Source organism: Lissotriton helveticus, chromosome 10 (assembly GCF_964261635.1).
Source record: "Lissotriton helveticus chromosome 10, aLisHel1.1, whole genome shotgun sequence".
NCBI lineage: Eukaryota > Metazoa > Chordata > Amphibia > Caudata > Salamandridae > Lissotriton > Lissotriton helveticus.
Window position 1 is genome coordinate 917,989,322 of NC_136071.1, and position 20,228 is coordinate 918,009,549.

At 41.5% G+C, this 20,228-nt stretch overlaps 1 protein-coding gene across 1 annotated transcript in view; it reads left to right on the forward strand.

Annotated features, from left to right (window-relative positions):
- Positions 1–20,228, forward strand: part of ST8SIA6 (ST8 alpha-N-acetyl-neuraminide alpha-2,8-sialyltransferase 6) — a 478,017-nt gene that overhangs the window by 312,968 nt on the left and 144,821 nt on the right. Inside the window, exon 4 of the mRNA XM_078663574.1 lies at positions 15,113–15,199. Coding sequence (XP_078519700.1) covers positions 15,113–15,199 — 87 coding nt within the window. The remainder of the gene's footprint in view (positions 1–15,112; positions 15,200–20,228) is intronic.

Genomic DNA, 20,228 nt, shown 5'->3' on the forward strand with positions numbered 1-20,228 from the left:
GACACATTTTTTATTCTTGTGTTAGTTTTGAAAACAGCTAAATTAATAGCTTTGTCATTTACAATGCCAATACTTTTAACTTTCGCAAATGTGACACCTATAGCATTTGTAATGCAATCTGTGTTGTATTTACATGACTTAGATGTATTGATATTACAAATAACAATTGCTTTTAATGTTTTTAAATAATTAATACTTAAATAAAAGTTATTGTAATTTATAATGGCAATAGCTTAAACTTTTGTAAATATCTTTTGTGAAGATTATGTTCAGTGTCTTTTATTGTGACGAAAATCCAAGAACAGAAGTGAAATATTAACATATTTTTGTAACATTTGTAATGAAGCTTGAAACATTGAGAGAACATATTTGAACCAGTTGTTGTTGAATGGTTACACAGATTGACGCTGTTGGGGCGCTGAGTGATGTTGTGGTGACGACGAGTGATGCTGTGGCGTTCAGTGATGCTGTGGTAGCGCATAGTGATGTTGTTGGGCCCCTGAGTGATGCTGTGGTGGTGTTGAGTGATGCTGTGGTGATGCGATAGATAGATAGAGTCAGGGCGATAGATAGATAAAGTGAGGGCGATAGATAGATAGAGGGAGGGCGATAGATAAATAGAGGGAGGGCGATAGATAGATAGAGGGAGGGCGATAGATAGATAGAGGGAGGGCGATAGATAGAGTGAGGGCGATAGATAGAGTGAGGGCGATAGATAGATAGATAGATAGATAGATAGATAGATAGATAGATAGATAGATAGATAGATAGATAGATAGATAGATAGAGTGAGGGCGATAGATAGATAGAGTGAGGGCGATAGATAGAGTGAGGGCGATAGATAGATAGATAGAGGGCGATAGATAGATAGAGTGAGGGAGATAGATAGAAAGACAGATAAATAGATAGATAGATAGATAGATAGATAGATAGATAGATAGATAGATAGATAGATAGATAGATAGATAGATAGATAGATAGATAGATAGATAGATAGATAGATAGATAGAGTGAGGGTGATAGATAGACAGATAGATAGACAGATAGATAGAGTGAGGGTGATCGCTAGATAGATAGATAGATAGATAGAGTGATGGCGATAGATAGAGTGAGTGCGATAGATAGTCAGATAGAGTGAGGGCGCCAGATAGACAGCTAGATAGAGTGAGCGCGATAGATAGATAGAGTGAGGGTGATAGATAGATAGATAGATAGATAGATAGATAGATAGATAGATAGAGTGAGGGCGATAGATAGATAGATAGATAGATAGATAGATAGATAGATAGATAGATAGATAGATAGATAGATAGATAGATAGATAGAGTGAGGGCGATAGATAGATAGATAGATAGAGTGAGGGCGATAGACAGAGTGAGGGCGATAGATAGAGTGAGGGAGATAGAGTGAGGGAGATAGATAGAGATGAGGGCGATAGAAAGATAGAGTGAGGGCGATAGATAGAGGGCGATAGATAGAGGGCGATAGATAGAGTGAGGGTGATAGATAGAGTGAGGGCGATAGATAGATAGAGTGAGGGCGATAGATAGATAGAGTGAGGGCGATTGATAGAGTGAGGGCGATTGATAGAGTGAGGGCGATAGATAGATAGATAGAGGGTGATAGATAGATAGAGTGAGGGAGATAGATAGATAGATAGATAGATAGATAGATAGATAGACAGATAGATAGATAGATAGATAGATAGATAGATAGATAGATAGATAGATAGATAGATAGATAGATAGATAGATAGATAGATAGATAGATAGATAGATAGAGTGAGGGTGATAGATGGATAGATAGACAGATTGATAGGTAGATAGATAGATAGATAGATAGATAGATAGATAGATAGATAGATAGATAGATAATTATGTGGCGTGTAATTATGTGGCACTGAGTGGTATTTGTAGTGTATGTTGCATTGAGTGCAGTGTAATTATGTGGCGGGTAATTATGTGGCACTGAGTGGTATTTGTAGTGTATGTTGCATTGATTGTAGTGTAATTATGTGGCGTGCAATTATGTGGCACTGAGTGGTATTTGGAGTGTATGTCGCATTGAGTGCACTGTAATTATGTGGCGTGTAATTATGTGGCACTGAGTGGTATTTGGTGTCGCATTGAGAAACGCTGTGCACTGTGCATGAATAGTCCAAACGGACTCTAATTGTCAACTTAATAGTAATCAAATAAATCATATACATACAACAATTTATAAGAAGGTACTTATTATTCATTCAGATACATTTCTCCATGGATTATATCATTGATACTATACATACATGTATACAATGATCAATTAAATCACCAGTAGTTGATCAAATATTGGTCCATTACTTCATGAATCCAATAATACTAAACATATAAATACAATTTAATCATGAGTGAATATATTCTTGACAATAATTATCTTGGAAATGCCCGATGCATTTCGGGACAATAGTGTCCCTTCTTCAGGGGCAATCTGGCTGAAATCACGTCTTGCCAACTTAATATGTTAGAAAATGAACTCTATCTGGAAAATGGCTGCAACTGCTGTACTGTAGTCAAATGGACTGAGGATAGCCACAGGAGGTGTGTAGTTGGTAAACTTCTCACTCCTTGTAAACACGATTGGGTACTTGTCCCCGGTCACTGTGCTGAACACATTCGTACGCAACAGAAGCTGCTCACAAAATCAAGCTGTCGTCCTCTGGGTTTCTTGTCTCAAACAAGCTTGTGCGCAGTGTGTGAGTGTTCAGTGTGTCTAAGTGTCAGTATAATGTACATGGTGCTCATGTAAATCACTCCAGTGCCTTTAGGTACACGAGTGAGGGCGCAGGACATGGCTGAAGCAGGGGGCTGAGTAAAACAGAGCACGGAAAAGGACGTGGTGGGTTAAAGACATGCGTGCCCCAGAGGTAGAATTCAACTGAGGAGGAAGAGATGAGATTTGAGAGAGACATTTAAATACTTCAGTGGTATAAAAACAGCAGAGGAGGGAGAACGAGACATTTGTCTGCTTCAGGGATATAAATATAGCAATGGTTGGGGAACTGTGCCAGAGGCATTTAATTACCTCATGGTATAAATACAGCTGATTATGGATTGAGGAGCGGTAAGGGAGTCTTCTGAATACTCCCAAGCAGTATAATAGCAGCACTAGATGGGGAGGTAATACATGAGGGGAGCATTTTTAAATACATCTGGGTGTAAAATCAGCAGAAAGGAGAGAGAGAGACGCCGTGAGAGAGACATCTGAATACAAGCAGGAAGTGGGATAAGGGAGGGGGTGGCTAATGGTGAGCATTTTGCAGCCGCTTTGATGTTCTCAGTGGCCATGCTGCTCACTGAGAACATCAAAGCGGCCGCAAAAATGCTCCCAAAGGCGGTAGGCGGACAAATGATGCGCACGCTTAGCGCACTTGCACTGTGCCTGATCCGCCTGCAGACTTTGGGAGCATTTTTGAAAGCCCCCTTACTATAACTCTCGCAGAACAACGCATGCCCGTTGGTTCAGCGAGACAAAAACATTGGATTCCTGGTTGGCTGAGGTATGCACCGAAGCCAGGCAGGAACTACCACTCTAGTAGTAAGGATAAGTTAAATACACACTAAAAGATAACCTGTGCTCACCCTCTGGTAGCTTGGGACAGAGCAGTCAAGCTTATCTAAAGAGGCAATAAGTAAAGTATTTGTGCAACACACACACACAGTAACACAATGAATACACTACAAAAAACATTGTGTCTGTATTAGCAAAACAAGAACAAAACAGAAAAAATATCACATATGTTTCTCAAGATATCCACACTTAAAGAATACCAAGAATCACAGTGTTCAGTAGTTCTTGAGTGTCGAAGGGACACTGGCATTCAATGTGTTATGTCTAATGTAGGCCAAGAATGCAAGATTAGTAAACTCTGGAGTGCCGAAAGAACACTTTTATTGGATTGTGCAGCCATGGTATCACTGATCTGTTTGCACTACCAGGCGCAAACAACAGAGGAATTGGATCAACAATGCCCTGCTTGAATTAGACTCTGCCACCTGTCAGTGGGAGTATGGGAACTGCTGAGACCTCTGAGATTTGCTGTGAATCCATACCTGCCCTGCTCGCTGAGAACAAGGGAAGCTGGTCTCCGGCATCAGACAGCCCAAGGCGACTGGGGCCGGGATGACGTAGGCACTGCACTCTGTGTTGCCCAGGAAAAGTCATATAGGAAAATACAGATGATCTGCTCAGCACCCAGCATGAGGCGCTGCTCTCGTCAGGAGTCTCTGCTTACAGTGCATGGATGTGGGGGGCACAGTGAGTCTGCTTCCTAAGGTGGAGCGCTTGTCTTTAGAGAAGAGAAGCAGGCAGTCTTAGTAGGTTTCAGCTACCGGCCTCAGAGTCCCATGGCAGCACTGGTATGGCAAAACGTTTTTGATGACCCGGGGACTTTTAGAAACCGGGGGCAAGCTAACTGTTATGGTAACGGATCTACACATTTTTCTTACATTGTCCTAATTTTGTACAATAACATATCTGCTGTGACCTTTTGCACACATTTGCGTGTGCGACAATGTTTGATTCGTTTCTTTAAAACTACTTTATTAATACATCTAGCTTTGCACAGCCACGGTCGGCAGTGGGAGTACCTGCAGGGCGGTGACATGGGCAGGGGGAGGGGCAGGGTGGGGGGTAGTAATGTATGGATTACGGAGTTTTACAGGTAAGTAAACATTTAAATAAATAAAACGAAATTCGTTGAGTGCACTACATCACCAAATGCGATGCAGTGCGCGCAACGAAATTCGTTTTATTTATTTAAATGTTTACTTACCTGTAAAACTCCGTAATCCATACATTACTACCCCCAACCCTGCCCCTCCCCCTCCCCACGTCACCACCCTGCAGGTACTCCCACTGCCGGCCGCGGCTGGCTTTGCATAACATCATGATGACTTAAACACCATGTACAAGGCCTCTTGACGCACTATGTACAAATGTTGCTTTACCTTCATCCACGGGATGACAGGGCTATTTATATATCCGTAACATCGCTAATCTATACGCACATCACAAGGATGCTTCCAAATATAAATAATGAGCATCCCAAAAGATTTGCAGAGGAGGCACTTCAGCTGACACTGAGGGTCCCTGCATGCTGAGACTTCACCATGGAGTGGTCTGACATCTCCTTGAGGGGGTGTCCATTTTGTGACCAAGACGGGATCCTACATTCTCTCCCACCAGGTAATGGAATTGGATCATCTTTTGGGGGGATTCTTGGCTTTACGCCTACACACACTCTAAGTTCACGGAGTGTAGGGTTCACATAGTAGGAGTACAACTAATTACTGCCTGTTTATATGCCTGCATATATACACTGTTGTAGCACCATGGTAGAACCATATCTACTATTAATGCTATTGGTGCTTGTAATCACTTTCAGCTGCTCTGTCTACCGATTATCACAGCACATGTATTCTATACAAGACTAGGTTGGTTCAATAAATATATTGAAATTGTCCTGCTTTGTATTCTCTGTATATTTCTCTGTGCACAAGTATGCATGAGTAACTGAGTGAAAGGTTCTGATCTGTTTCCACGATCCCTAAGGGGCCAGGGTTCTCAGGTTCAGTTGTTGCCAGAAGCCATTCGCTCCCTGATAAGGTTAGGGAGGCTTACGGTGGCACTGTAATCTAGCTGGTCTATAATCCAACATATCCTGCAGGAGTACCCAGAATCAGTCTAAGCACCTCACCCAAAGATTATGTTGTCCAACAAATTTGCAGATCCTATTGATTAGTAGGAACTACATGACACAACAAGCCCATTTAGAACACTTGTAGCACAATAAAATGTAGAAGGCGCACAAAAGCAGTTAGCAAAGTGGCAGTTCCTCCTGGCAGCACAATCCTGATTGTTATGTTGTCCAACAAATGCATAGTTTCACCGGAGAGGTTCAAGCCGTCCGACACAAGGATCCCTTCCAACCCAGTCCTGACTGCCAAGCTATCGGTGTGGGGTTATCAGTACCTTGTGTGTGGACAGGACACCACCCATTAAAGGGGAGTGTGAGCCCTTCCCACCCCTGTCTGCCTAGGAAGACCCATCAGAATGTAGTTGAGTGGCCTGTGTTGTGGCTGTCTTGAGGGAAGGCATAAATGTAGCTGTCATTCCGCCCAACCCACACGTGTATTGGAGACAGGCTATCAGTCACATAGAGCAGTAAGTCCAGAGAAATATCCACTTTCTATAAGTGGCATTTCTTAAATAGTTAAATCCAACCTCACCAGTAAGTATGACTTATCAGTACCATTCCAATCATGTGAAACATCAAAAAAGCTGCTCCTCTCTGATCAGGAATTACCACTTAAATAGGTATCAAGGAATTCCCAATGCTAACCTATGAGAGGAGTAGGCCTCACAGTTGTGGAAAAACAAAATAGGCTGTTTGTCACTACCAGTACATGCAAACCACAACAGTACATGTCCGACCTGTTACTTACATAGCACCCTGTCCTGAGGGCTATCTAGCGTCTTCATTAGGTGTGAATTATACGTAATAAAAGGGGAGTTCAAGGCTTGGCAAGTAGTTTTAAATGCAAAGGTGAGGTGGCAGTAAAGTGCACACACAGGCACTGCAGTGGCAGGCCTGAGACAGGTTTGAAAGGCTACTTCTGCAGGTGGCACAGTCAGTGCTGCAGCCTACCAATAGCATTTAACTTACAGGCCCAAGTATATAGTATGAAAATTGAGAAGTCCCAAAAGGTTCAACTCTTAAAATGCCCTTACCTGTATTGCCCTAATAACTCATAATGCCGACTTACTAGAAACGTATACAAAATTGCTCAATTTTAACGTATATTAAAAACATCATAATGTCAAAAAATCATAAACAATACATGTGTGTTGACAACCCTAACAACTGTGATTTTTTATGACATGTTTTTATCCTTGAATCCTTACCGGCAATCCTTTTTAACAAAAAACGAACTTTAATTTGTTTGTACGGCACTACTGATATATATGACATTGATTTTATTGATTTGTAATAAACTGTTCTTTTTAATTCCACACACATGTATTGTTTATGATTTTTTGACATTATGATGTTTTTAATATACGTTAAAATTGAGTAATTTTGTATACGTTTCTAGTAAGTCGGCATTATGAGTTATTAGGGCAATACAGGTAAGGGCATTTTAAGAGTTGAACCTTTTGGGTTTTCTCAATTTTCTCACTTCAAATCTCCTTGTCCCAAATTGGATTATATAGGAGACCTCCCTTTCTTTTTTACTTCCAAGTATATAGTATGCCACTTTATAAGGGACTTACAAGTAAATTAAATATGTCAATCAAGTATACACCAATTGCACATGTTTAGGGAAGAAGCATATGCACTTTAGCACGGATTAGCAGTGGTAGCGTGCTCATTGTCCTAGGCCAACAATAAGATGCATGAAAACGTGGAGGTAAAAAGCAAAATGATTGGGGGAAGACCACCCTAATAATGCCAGGTTTAAGAGGCATTAAATTATGTGACCAAGTGTAAGGACACATAAAGGACTACATTGCAGTTATGCAGTTTGTGATTTTGTTCATCTTTTTAGTGTGTCATTGTGGTTGTGGTTAACAGAGACGTTTTAAGGTATGGCAAAGTGGGCTCTGGCCCAGGGCCCCAGCCTTACAGGACCACCCTGATAGTGCCAGCTCTGTTCTGCAGAGGCTTGTCTTGATGAGCTAGAATAATTCTTAGACAGATCGATTTAATTTATTTTTAATGTGGGTGATGTGTGAGTCTATTACAGACATTTTGCAGTGAAATGTGTTTATTTTTTTATGCAACATCCATAAAATAAATTTCTTTTAGATCTAAACAGGACCCCACATATGAGAAATGGGAGGGTGTCACAAAGATTATTTGCAGTAGTATTAGTGAGCTGCTGCTGTGTTACAATATTAAAAACACACATCACTATCCTTGAATATTAGATGTGAACACAGTTAGAATTGGATGAGTGTGTCTGTGCACTGTCAGTGACCTGGCCAAAGAGGGCATGAAAGAGCTGAAATTAGGTCACAAATGTAAAACTGTTTCAAACATGGGGCCGCAAAATACTTTAGGCCCAGTGCCCCCCAAATCCTTAAGTTGTCACTAGTGGTTGCATGTCCTTGTTGCTGACTCTAAGTGATAGTTACTTCAGTTTTGTATGCCTCTTTTTAACATATATCATTGTGTCATGTCCTGTGATTATTTACTCTTAACATCCAATCTTTTCCAGATGTCTTTCCTTCCTGCAGGGAAAGTACAAGTCATGTGGGCCTTGGGAACTTGCAAGTGTGGGCTGGAATGCCCAGGATATGTCTCTCCAAAGAGACATTAGAGTTTGTTGAGCTCCGGTTTCCCAGATCTGATTTCTCTGACGTACATTTGTACATTTTTGGCGGTGGGTGATGGGGGAGGGAGGCGACCTGTTTGGATGGAGCTTCTCCAAACAACTTCATTTGCTTTCCTTCTTGGCTTTCTAATGATTTTCTGAAAGTCTCCGCCCGCATGGCTTCCTCAATAAAGATTTTATTGGCTTTTAACTGTGTTCAACACAATCGTTCTTAGCAAGTAGTTCGTGTTTTCCCTGCAGCGTACTTTCAGAACTCACGCTTTCCTTTCCCCAGTAAAGGGAGAGGCTGTGTTAAGTAAAACCACTTCAGATGAATTGTCAGACTTCCTGAAAAATTCTGAATTGGTTGCCGGGAATATATACCTTATTAAATCGCAAAACAGTAACGCACCTTTACTTTGCTTTAGAAGTGAACATTTTTGCAAATGATAATTTTATTAAAACTATTTCAAAATATATCGCAAAATACAAAAGGTTTTGACACTTCTGAAATATAAAAACGGAACGTGACAGACTTGTGCTGCACATAAAAACAAACAACCTCGGATTCTTAACGTTGATATGTATAATAATTTGGTCATCTGTGGGACAAAACTAGGAGAGAGACTATGGCAGGTATAAAGGAAAGCAGAATAAAAGATCCCCATGCTGCAGTCTATTTATGAAGCAATTGTGGCTCCCAGAAATCCGTTTTTACGGATTTTTACAGATAAATACAGGCAGAAAACTGTGTGTTTTATGTATGCATTTAATTTTAAAAGTGGACAAATACAGAATATTGGGCTTCTTTTAAGTGACTTTCTGTGCTGTCTTTCATGAAATATAGCCCAACAGCTGAGCAAAAATGGACAGCATGGGAAATTAAAAAGCAAGGTGACATCTTTTTTAAATAAAGGCATATGTCAAAATACATTTGTGATAAAATGGTCATATTTACCAGTAAATGTACTGTTATGCAATATATTGCAGCTTAAGTAGCTAAAACTCAACATACATCAAATTATGACTGCACGTCTATCGGTGAAATAAATATGCAAATGTACAGTTTAGGTTATAACTTATAACCTAAACCATGTAAGGTGTATCAGACTTAGGGGCCGATTATGATCGCGGCCGGACTTGAGTCCGTCCGTGACCCCTGAGCAGGAGGGAACGTCCGCAAGGGCTGCGGCGTTCCCTCCGTGCAGATTAGGATGTGACCGCCAGGGTGGCCGTCACATCCTCTATCTTTAAAATTGGCGGCGCCCGCCGCAAGGTTAAAAATGCATGCATCGCATTTGCATGCACAAAGCGGCAGGCACCGCGCAGTGCCTGCTGCTTTGTGCACGCAAATGCAGGGGGGTACCATAGGTACCCCCCATGAGCACCCCCCACCCGACCTTCACCCAGGGGGCCCGCAACGGGCCCCCGAAGGGAAAGTCCGTATGCTTTTCCACGGCGGAAAAGCCGCAGCGGAAAAACATGCCTTTCACACCATCCTAATATGGCTGGCGGTGTCTGATAGACACCGCCAGCCATGTTAAAGCTTTTCCACCGCGGTCGGAAGGCGACCGTGGCGAAAAAGCTGCGGACGGAATGCCAGACCCACCAGCCATCCTAATATGGCGGTGGGTCTTTCGAGTCTCCGCGGCGGTTTTCCCGCATCCTCCCGGCCGGCGGTGGCTTCCGCCGGCCCGGAGGATGCGGGAAAACCGCAATCATAATAGGCCCCTTATTACAGATTACAAAGCACTGCAGTTGCATAATGTAAGGCCAGATCCTTGACGCCATTTTGCGTTCGCAACCTCTATTCACTGCTTAATCACTAGGTGTGGCCGAAAAATGCCTTTTTCCAATTGTACAGAACAAATTTTACGTGACAGGTTTTTTCAACTCGTGAAAAGGGCTTTGCGGCTCGTATCGATTTGAAAGGGGCAGAAAAAGAGCCTTCCTCACAAATTGCTTTTTGGTATGCAAGCTATCAATGGTTTTTCACAGCAATTCTGGTCACAAACTATTGATTAGTAATTGAAACCTCAAAGGAGGTGGTAACTGATTTGCAAAGGGAAAGTAATCCTATCATAACCTGCTCCCCTATAGGAACTGTGTTATCAGCACTACCTGCCCCCCAAATTGTTTTTTTATAAATAGCACCAGCTCCTTTAAGGAACATGGGCTGCTTCAAAAAAGGTTTCCATTTGGAATTGTAAACATAGAAATTGTGGTCAGCTGTTCTTTGTTGGCCATCATCCCAGTATTTATAATCAGTCACGGGAGTCTGCTTGATTAATATTCAGTAGACAGCATGTTCTATGGCCCTCTGTGAATGGTGCCTTTGTGACGCAACCTTTTAGCGCATAGGTGACTTCACAAAATCATAGTCCATTTGCAAATTTACAACTATGTTTTTTGTAAACGAGTTCTTTGTCCATCTGGCCTGTAGATTCCAAAATAGCAAAAAGTTATCCTCCAACACTGCAAATGGCATGAAAAATGGAGACCAGCAGCTGTATAATTTTCCTAGTGGGAGCCTACACATGGGCTTTTAAGGGAGCCCTGTGTCTGTGTTTTTTAAGAAACAATGCTATCAACATCGCATGGAATAATTAAGTACCTCGGAAAGTCTGTGCATGAGGTCCGGTTAGGTGAAACAGAGAAATACAAAGGGAAGGGGGAGGTGTGAGGGGACTGTAGGATATGGGTTTTGTACACAATGCTGATGTTGTTTGGTTTCCATAATACAAGTCTTCTTGGTCTTCCTTCACTTTTAGTCCATTATAGTTGTTCTTTTGTTGATTTTCATATCTTCAAAAGTATGTTTCACACTGTGAGTGTGTGTGTTAGCGATGGGCTCACAATAAAAGTTATGTGGTTGTTCCACTACTGTAGGCATTTTTAAAGCGTTGTTGTCCTTTCTAGTCTGTTGATTTAATAAAAGGGGTTTCCTATTGGTTGTACCGTTGATACCTATAGTCCAGTATAAGGTTAAACTTTGTAAAGGAAGTGCTGAGCATTGTTTTTTTGGGAGGGGGGAGGTTGTTAAGAACTGCTCTCAGGGAAAGTAGCTGTTGGAATAGTAGTGATTGACGGATTGTAGGAAATGTAGTACAGTATACAATATCTTAAACGTTGATATTTGTTAATCTTCATATATCAAAAAAGTGAAGCGTAAGATAACCTGCTTTGGCAGACCATCTCAGGAGGCATTGCATTAATATGCTACCTGTAGTTATTTGAACACAACAAGATTTAAATAGACACACTTATCTAAATACTATAGTTGGTAGTAAATAACAACACAAACACAACAATACATGGTGGGTAAGAAAGAGACTGTGCAGACGTGCAGGATAATGAGGGGGGCTGCATGCAATTAATAGTGTAAAGAATCATTAGACATTTTTCATACAACACAAGGGATTAGGAGTCATTGTCAGTATTGGTGGTACAGTTTGGCTTCGGGCCCTTTTATGAGTTAGAAATGAACGTGACAGCCACCTGTAATTAATTGAGAAAGGTCAAGCAAAAATGTTTGCAATCGTGTGGATGTCTGCTTTGGTCACCAGACTGAAAGACTGCAAGACACTACAATTTAGTGTATACGACATGGGGTTTATAGTGTAACTGCCTCACTGGGGGCACACGGGTGCTAGGCCATCACAAACTTGAACATTAGGCAACATAGCTTGAATAGGACCCTATGATGCACATGTGCCAGATTTTGTGGAGGTGGTAGACATAGTGGAGAGTTGAGACTGGTTGTGTCTATATGACCAAGAAGGGGCCCTAGTTGGACTGAATAGAGAAGAGGGCCAGTTTGCTCTTCCCACAGTGTTGATCAGGATTTTGGTATTGTGTTTTGCTTTTTATATAAGGGTAAATCTTTACAAATGTTCAAAAGGCGAAGACACACTGCTATGGCTTAAGAAGTGATAAGGGAGGTGAAGTACCTCTCATTTTCAAAGAATATTGTTTTGTATTGCGTTTATATAGCGCTTCATACAACTGACAGAGTTGTGAAGAGCTTTGATTTACAACCGGCATCACCCATATAGATCATTTTACATGACAGGGTTTGGGTGAAGTGTGTCAGTGTTCGTAATAGGCCCTAAACATGGTCCAGCATTGGTGCTGCACATAGTCATGAAGTGTTGAGGATTAGTGTGACAAAAGACGCTTTGTGCAGATAGTCTAGCATCTTTTTCTGCCTTCCTCTCTGTGGCTGCGGTTTCTTTCTAGCGCCGGGACACCTCCATGTGAGGTAGCTGTTCGCGCTTTTATAAATGCCAGTATTATTATTATTATTATATGGATACAAACCTATTTGTAGTGCTAATTACAGCACAGTTAGCATCAATATTATAAAAGTCGTATCACCAGAATTCCTTCCAAAAGAGACTTCTGTATCCTGGCAGTTTGGACTCAGAAGGAGTATGCCCTTGTATGAAATGTGTTGAAGAACAGGACAGATAGCAAAGGGGCAGCCATAGAGCGAAAATCTCTGACTTGATGGCATGTACAGACTTTTTGTTGAAAGAAGTGGGTTCTGAGCATTGGTGGAGTAGTAGTCTATTGCTTTATTGATACTTTCCTTTACAGGTGTATGTGTGGCCATCAACAGCCAGTGCAGAGACTACAGACCAGGACAAATGTACAGTTGCCTATCAGTTTTCACTAAACTAGCAGTTTGAATCGAACAGGAGTGAGGCTACTACCCACACTTCCCTGAACCCACTGGCAACCATGGAAAGGATATTGATGCTGGGCAGCAGCAGGGTGGAGGAAGGGGAATGTGACAAGAGAGACAAAAACAGAGACCCTGGATTCCGTCACTCTTTCTCTTAATTTAGCTGGGTAAAACCTGCATTGCAAAAGAGCTAGTATCTACCTAAGAAGTTACTCTTATAGCATTTCATCATGGGCATACCAATTAATTATTCCTAACATGACATACCTACTAAAAGTCTTTTTATAATCAACGCTCTATGATTGATTGAAACGCTAGCATCCTAGAGCTAAAATATAAATGAAGCCTTACGGATAGGTGTAAGAACCTGGACCTTAATAGCATTTCTGTATAGATAACTATCTTCATTGATTTATAAGTCATGTCTGTGCTCCAAAGAATGCTCAATGTAACAAGGTCATCAGCAGTATCATAATAACTGCATGTTAGTGCTATGTGTTTCCTCTGGATACTATACATTTACTTCCCCGCCATGGCCAATACCTTAATATCATTTGTATCTTAAATATTATAAACTAAGTATGTACAAGTTGACAATTCCTCTTGTGAAATAATAAGTGCAATAAAGTATGTCATCTTTGAAAAGGATGACTCCAGTATTAAAGTGGAAATCAAAGTCAAAATCAATGATCTTTAGAGTTATCCGCAAATACTTCTCCGTCTCCAGTAAGTCGTTGGCTCCAGATGAAAGCACAATGAGTTCTAGTCCCCTGGTAAAAATGGTCTGACTGTTGATCCTCAGGTGGAATAAAGTTTTGATGTAGGAGAGCAAATAATTCTGTTCAATACCAAAAAATAGTTGAATATAGGGAGCAATTTTCATCAACTTTCTTAGACAAGAGCAATTACATCTTGTATAATAGTTGGGGGAATTTGGTCTGAGCTTTTGTATTTTGTTTTTAAAATGTGAGTAGTTTTTAGTTCTTCTGGGAATATGTAGACTCCAGCAGCTGGTTTAGCAGTTGAGGCTTTTATGAGGATGTCCTTTAATTTGTGGACTTGTATATGAAACAAAATTATGCCAGGGGTGCAGCAGTTCAATAGCATATATTTCACCTGGTTTTGGTTGATAAAGGCTTTGAGAAATATAATTTCCTTGTCTCTGTGATGTTCTCGGGGGAAATGGTCCAGGTCTTGACTAGGGAAATGCCACTTATCTAGGTACTTACAAAGATTTCATCTCTCATGAAAAGAATGCAGCTGCTAGACTTATATTGAGGCCCGAACAGGAGAACCTTAGTATCTCATTTTAGTTATCTCATTTGGCTACCTCTGGCAAAGGAATTACACTCAAGCCATGGACTATTGACACGAATTGCTGACAATATTCATACTTCTTGGCTAAATATTTTAGTGGGTTACACCAATTGGGGTAGCTGGCCAAATTCGTTTTGTTTTTTATCCGAAGGGGCATCCTGAATAAAATGAAAGTTTGAGTACCACTTCATTAGATTATTACTTTTACAAGCAGACTTTTCCAAATGATGAAGATCATTTCATAAATTTGTTTGGAATTTCTTTGTAAAGGTTATTTTTTCTCCATTACATGTGCATTCTTGTGCTGTCTTTAAAGTATGTTCAGTAATATTTAAAGGAAAAGAATCAAAAGCAATGATAGAAGATATGAAATTACTGTGATATTTGGGACCCTTTGTCTATTTAACTGTTGATGTTTATAAATATCATCTGAGTGTCTTTTTTTATAGCTGCATCAATTTTGCAGAAGATAACAATTACTGACTTTGTTCCACCCTGATCGACAGAGGTTTAAAATGTGCTAGAATTATGTAGGTTTTCACTACTGGAAGAATGTCTGTCTTTTCTGTCTTAGGGAGCATCCTCCATTTTGACTGAAATGCATATAACAACGTAAGCTGTAAATAACAATACCTCATCAACATTCTTTGATAAATGACATAATCATTAAAATGGGTAGCCTTTATCTATTGAGTAGAGTTTCTTTCATTTAGTTATATATATTAATGCCAATATTGGTTCATGTTTTTAGGTATTCAGAAGATTTTTACATTCAGTCTTTCCGTACAGTGCAAAACTGCACTTGGACTCGAAGATCAGACGAATATAGAAAATTCAGGTAATTTTGTTTAATAACTTCAAAACACAAAGAAGTGGTTTTATGTGATACAATTTACTTCTGGTTGGTTTTTTTTTGTTTTGTTTTTTAAATAAAGACTGCCCTTTTCTGGGCTACCTTGAACTGTCTCTTAGAGTACAGCTTTCAACCTTCTTATGTATGCTAACCTCACAAACATCCTCAACTCACTTAAGGCAGCTATCTAGGAAAACAACATTCTATCTTCATCCGTTACAAAATTCCTCCATGGAGATCAAAAAACCCTACCACAAAATGTGACATTCTGACACATAATGCCCTTAATAAAAAAGCTCAATCTTAGCTAGACAATTTTTCCAACTTCCACTATATCACCCACCTTATATTTGTCAGAAAACTTAATGAGGAAACAGTTGTCATTGAAAAAAAAAAACATACCAAAAAGAACAACTTGTCAAGGATTTCTAATTCAACTTCAGACTATACAGGAGCATAGACACTGCCGGCCTCCAGGTAGTCAACAATACCCTCCTGATCAATACCAAGAATTAATCCTGCCTCCTGATCCTACTCTGCCTTTCTAGAACATTTGATACAGTTAATGATCATGCATTGAGCTACACTATGGAAAAATGCATGTGCTTCTTCACCACAGTGCTGTAGTTACTCTCCTCCTACCTCTCCAGATGGGAACTTCATAATCCCCGTAACTTTCCATCTCCTGCAAAGTGCTCCAACTCTCGGTCCTATCCCACATCATCTTCAACCTCTACATGGGAATTGAAATCTCACTCACTAACAGGAAAATCAGAATCCATCAATATGCTGAGAAAATGCAACTTTACCTGAACATCTTAACTACCTAAAACATTCCGCAGTTTTAAACCTACCTTGATTAATTTTGAATTGGATGTCCAGTGTCATCTAAAACTTAATCTGACCAAGACATAATTCCTCCTGTTCTACAACAGTAATAAACAATCACAAATTTAGTCCTAGCTCCTCAGAATGCATTTAGATGGCTTCAACCTCAAAATAAAATCCCTTTGGGTCACATTCGACATCAATGCCCCCTTCAAAGAAAACATTGCCAAGGAGAGCAAGACTGCATAGTACTTCTATTTTCTCCTGAAGAAATGGAAACATTTCTGACCTGAAACTATGAGGTTATGCCTAAATGAATGTAGAGTCCTGTTCTACAATCTCCCAAACCCCACTTTGGCCCTCTAAAAGGTACCTACTGTAGTATGCTTCATCAAAGGCCTGAAAAAGTTCAACCATAACACCCCAACTTCGCAGGGGCTGCAACGTTTTTTTTGTGTTGCTTAGATATATTTCCATGGAAATCGGGAATCTTGAAACAATTGATATTTCATATATACTTATTTACCTTTGGAAAAAAAATTCTATATAAGATATTTTGCCTGAAAATAAATAATGTTCTTCATTTCTGCGATATCATTATGCATAGGAAGTTCTCTCCAAAATGTAAACTGCTCATAAAAAGTCTGCATATATTTGCAATGTGCATAGAAAAGTACTGCACAAGGTAGATGTGTGAGAAAAGTATACACACATTTAATTAGACTTCCATTCTACGCTCTTAGCGGCTGATTACGATGTAGGGCGGGTCGCCACCGCCCGCATGGCAGTGGCGATCCGCCCTACATTTCCCTCCACCCGCCGCCTATTTCCCCCCGCCATATTAGTATGGCGTGGGGGACCTGGCGGAAAAAGATAACAATATGGAGGCAGTGTCTGTGAGACACCGCCATCCATATTATGATGAGTGCGGTAATGAGCCTTTCCATGGCGGCGTTGCCGCCATGGAAAGGCTTGCGGTCTTTGCTGTTGGGGGCCCGTAGTGGGCCCCCATGGTTTTGGGAGTAGGGGGTGCACATGGGGGGTACCTATGGTACCCCCCTCATCGCCATACACTACGTGGTAGGTACCACGTGGTGCCTGCCATGTAGGGCTTGGGAATGCCGTGCACAGTCCATTGACACTGCGAGTGGGTCTGCAGCCAGCAGATCCATCCGCAATGTTAAGGGGCCAGGATGCGCCCGCCAATGTGGCGGATGCATCCTAATTTACATGGTGGGACCGCCGCAACTTAGGTGGTCGGTCCCTGGCTCCCCTATGGTGGCGGGCGGACTTTGTCCTCCCGCCATTGTAATGGACCCCTTGGTGTTCAGCTACATGAGAGTAGGGTTGCAGCGCCTTTTAAACCTGCGCCATTCCTAGGCTGTTACTAACAGCCTGGTAGTCAACCTGAAGAAATCTAAAGTTGTACAACTTGGAAGAAAGTTTAACCAGAAGGGCGGCTGGCTCTACAACAGCAACAAAATCATGAAGTACCAATCATATAAATAACTGGGGGCCCTTATCAATGCAAGAGGCTCCTATGCTTGGCAACAGAAGTAAGATGAAGCAAACAATCTGGCCCTTCAGGTGACTCTATCCAAACTATCAGACTCATTGTTGGGTCCAAGCCTTTCTCCCTTTCTGGATGTTATGAGAGATAAAATCACTCCATCATTTTCCTACAGTAGTGAAATATTACTAGGTGAAAATTGCAACCTGCTGAACGAAGTTGTTACCGGGGTATATAAATGCATCCTTTGGCTGATGTGATCCTCCTCCGCCACTCAGATCAGGATGGAATTGGGTATTCTTGATCAGCAGGCAGTTAGATTTGGCATCTTTCTTAATTTGTGCCATAAACTCTGGGCGGCAATGGATCGCTGCACAGAGGAATTACTATGGCATGAGATCAACACCAGTGGCCCAAGGCAATTGCACTATCAGTTCCTTGAGGACTGCCTAAGCTCCATGGATGTGAGAGATCTCTGGGCTACCAACAGGAGTCAACCCTCCTTTAAGCAAGGTATTAAAAAATGTGTCTGCCTCTGGTAACACCACTCTGACAGCCATTTTAGCCAAGTGTAAGAATGCCTGGCCGGTCATCAATACCTATCAGTCAGCGTCACTCTCAACCTACCTCTCTTGCACCTACTCCAAACTCCAGAAGGCAAGATTCAAGGCTGTCAGGCTTAGGGAATGGTGGTTTTTGAAACACCTTGCCAGTTGGCGTCAGCCCTCAGAAGCAACAATCTGCAGGGGCTTTGGCCTATGTGAGTAATCTCTCAAAACACATTGTTTGTTTTTGCCCAGTTCTCTGGCTGAGCATAAACTCAGACTGAGTAGAGAGAGGAACAATCTATGAGTTCATTCTTGTCGACTGCCATGATCGTCTCCCTCAACTCAGACAACACCACTCTAAACAATCTGCTGACCAAATTTGTTATTTTGCTCAAGGGCCTCTCTGGGGGGCGTGTTTTGCGTGTTTACTAACATGAGTTTATGACCCCCCCTGTCATTGCATGCTGGAGATTGCATCCTTCATTCGATGAACTGCTGCTATTATCTGGTTATCTGGAATTTGTGTGTTCACTAACACGAGTTTATGACCCCCTCTTTATTGAATGTTGTGAGATTACATCCCTCAGCCGATGAACTGCTGCTATTATATGGACTTTGTGTGTTCACGAACATGAGTTTATGACCCCCATGTAATTGAATGTTGTGAGATTGCATCTCTCATCCAAAGAATTGCTGCTATTATCTGGACTTTGTACTAGTACTTTGACGCACACTCAGATGCTCCCTTGCCCTTGTTATCTGTAATGTCCGTTTTACTTGCCTGTGGACTTTGTGTGTTCATTAACATGAGCTTATGACCCCCTTGCCTTTGAACACTGCCAGATGGATGGATGTCATTACATCGCATACCAATACCACGCGTGCCATTACAACGCGGGTATTACTACGCGATGGCAATGACAACAACATGCCCTTACATCGCAAACTTTAACCACGAATATGCCTTTACCACGCATGCCATTACAACGCAAAGGCATGCGTGGTAAAGCTATACTTGTGGTTAAAGTTTGCAAGGTAAGTGACTACCCTACCCTACCCTAAACACTAATATAATACCCCTGCACAACCCTCCCCCGACCCCAGTCCAATCCCTACAATAACACTACCCTGCATGACCCCCGACAGTGCCCTAAAACACTACACTACACAACCACTACAACACTACCCTAAAACACTACACAAACACCACAACACTACCCTTAACCCTAACACACTACACTAAACAAACACTACAACACTACCCTAAACCCTAAAACGCTACACTACACTACCCTAAACACTACACTTCAACACTACCCTAAACCCTAAAAAACTATACAAACACTACAACTCTACCCTAAACCCTAAAACACTACACTACACAAACACTACAACACTACCCTAAACCCTAAAACACTATACTACACATACACTACGACACTACCCTAAACCACTACCAACAATACTCCCACCCCTACACTACCCCTAACCCTAAAACACTGCAACACTACAACACTACCCTAAACCACCCACTACCCACCCCAAGCACAATCCCCCTTACCTCTCTTTCCTCGTGGTACCTCTTCAGCGTCGCCTTCTCTGCTCCTGGGTCCTGCTTCCTGCTTCATCTTCGAGGGGCGGTGCACGTCGTTGTGAGGAAACGGAAGAGCCCCAGTTTCCTCACATCAAGGTGGATCTGCATTACATCTCATGCGTTGTAACAGCGCAGGCGATGTAATAGTACGCATAGTAATGGCTATGTTTAGTTACATTGCATTCGATGTAATGGCATTGTGGAGTAAAATGTGCGCTGTGATTGCTGTTCCCCCTGCCAGATTGTATCTCTCATCCAATGAACTGCTGCTATCATCTGGCTTTTGCACTAGCACTTTGGCGCAAATTCCGACTCTCCCCCGCCCTTGTTATCTTTTAATCAGATGTTCATTCTATCTGCCTGTAAAGTATCAACATTACCATGCCTGTTTCTAATTTCAAGGTCGTTTTTGCTGCCTTGGCTGATTACCAAGTTTGATTGTGACAACTTACAAATATTATCCAGGTCCCGCACTAGCACGTTGCTGTGAATCTATATTCTTTTTCACCTACTACTTTAATCTACGGCAGTTTT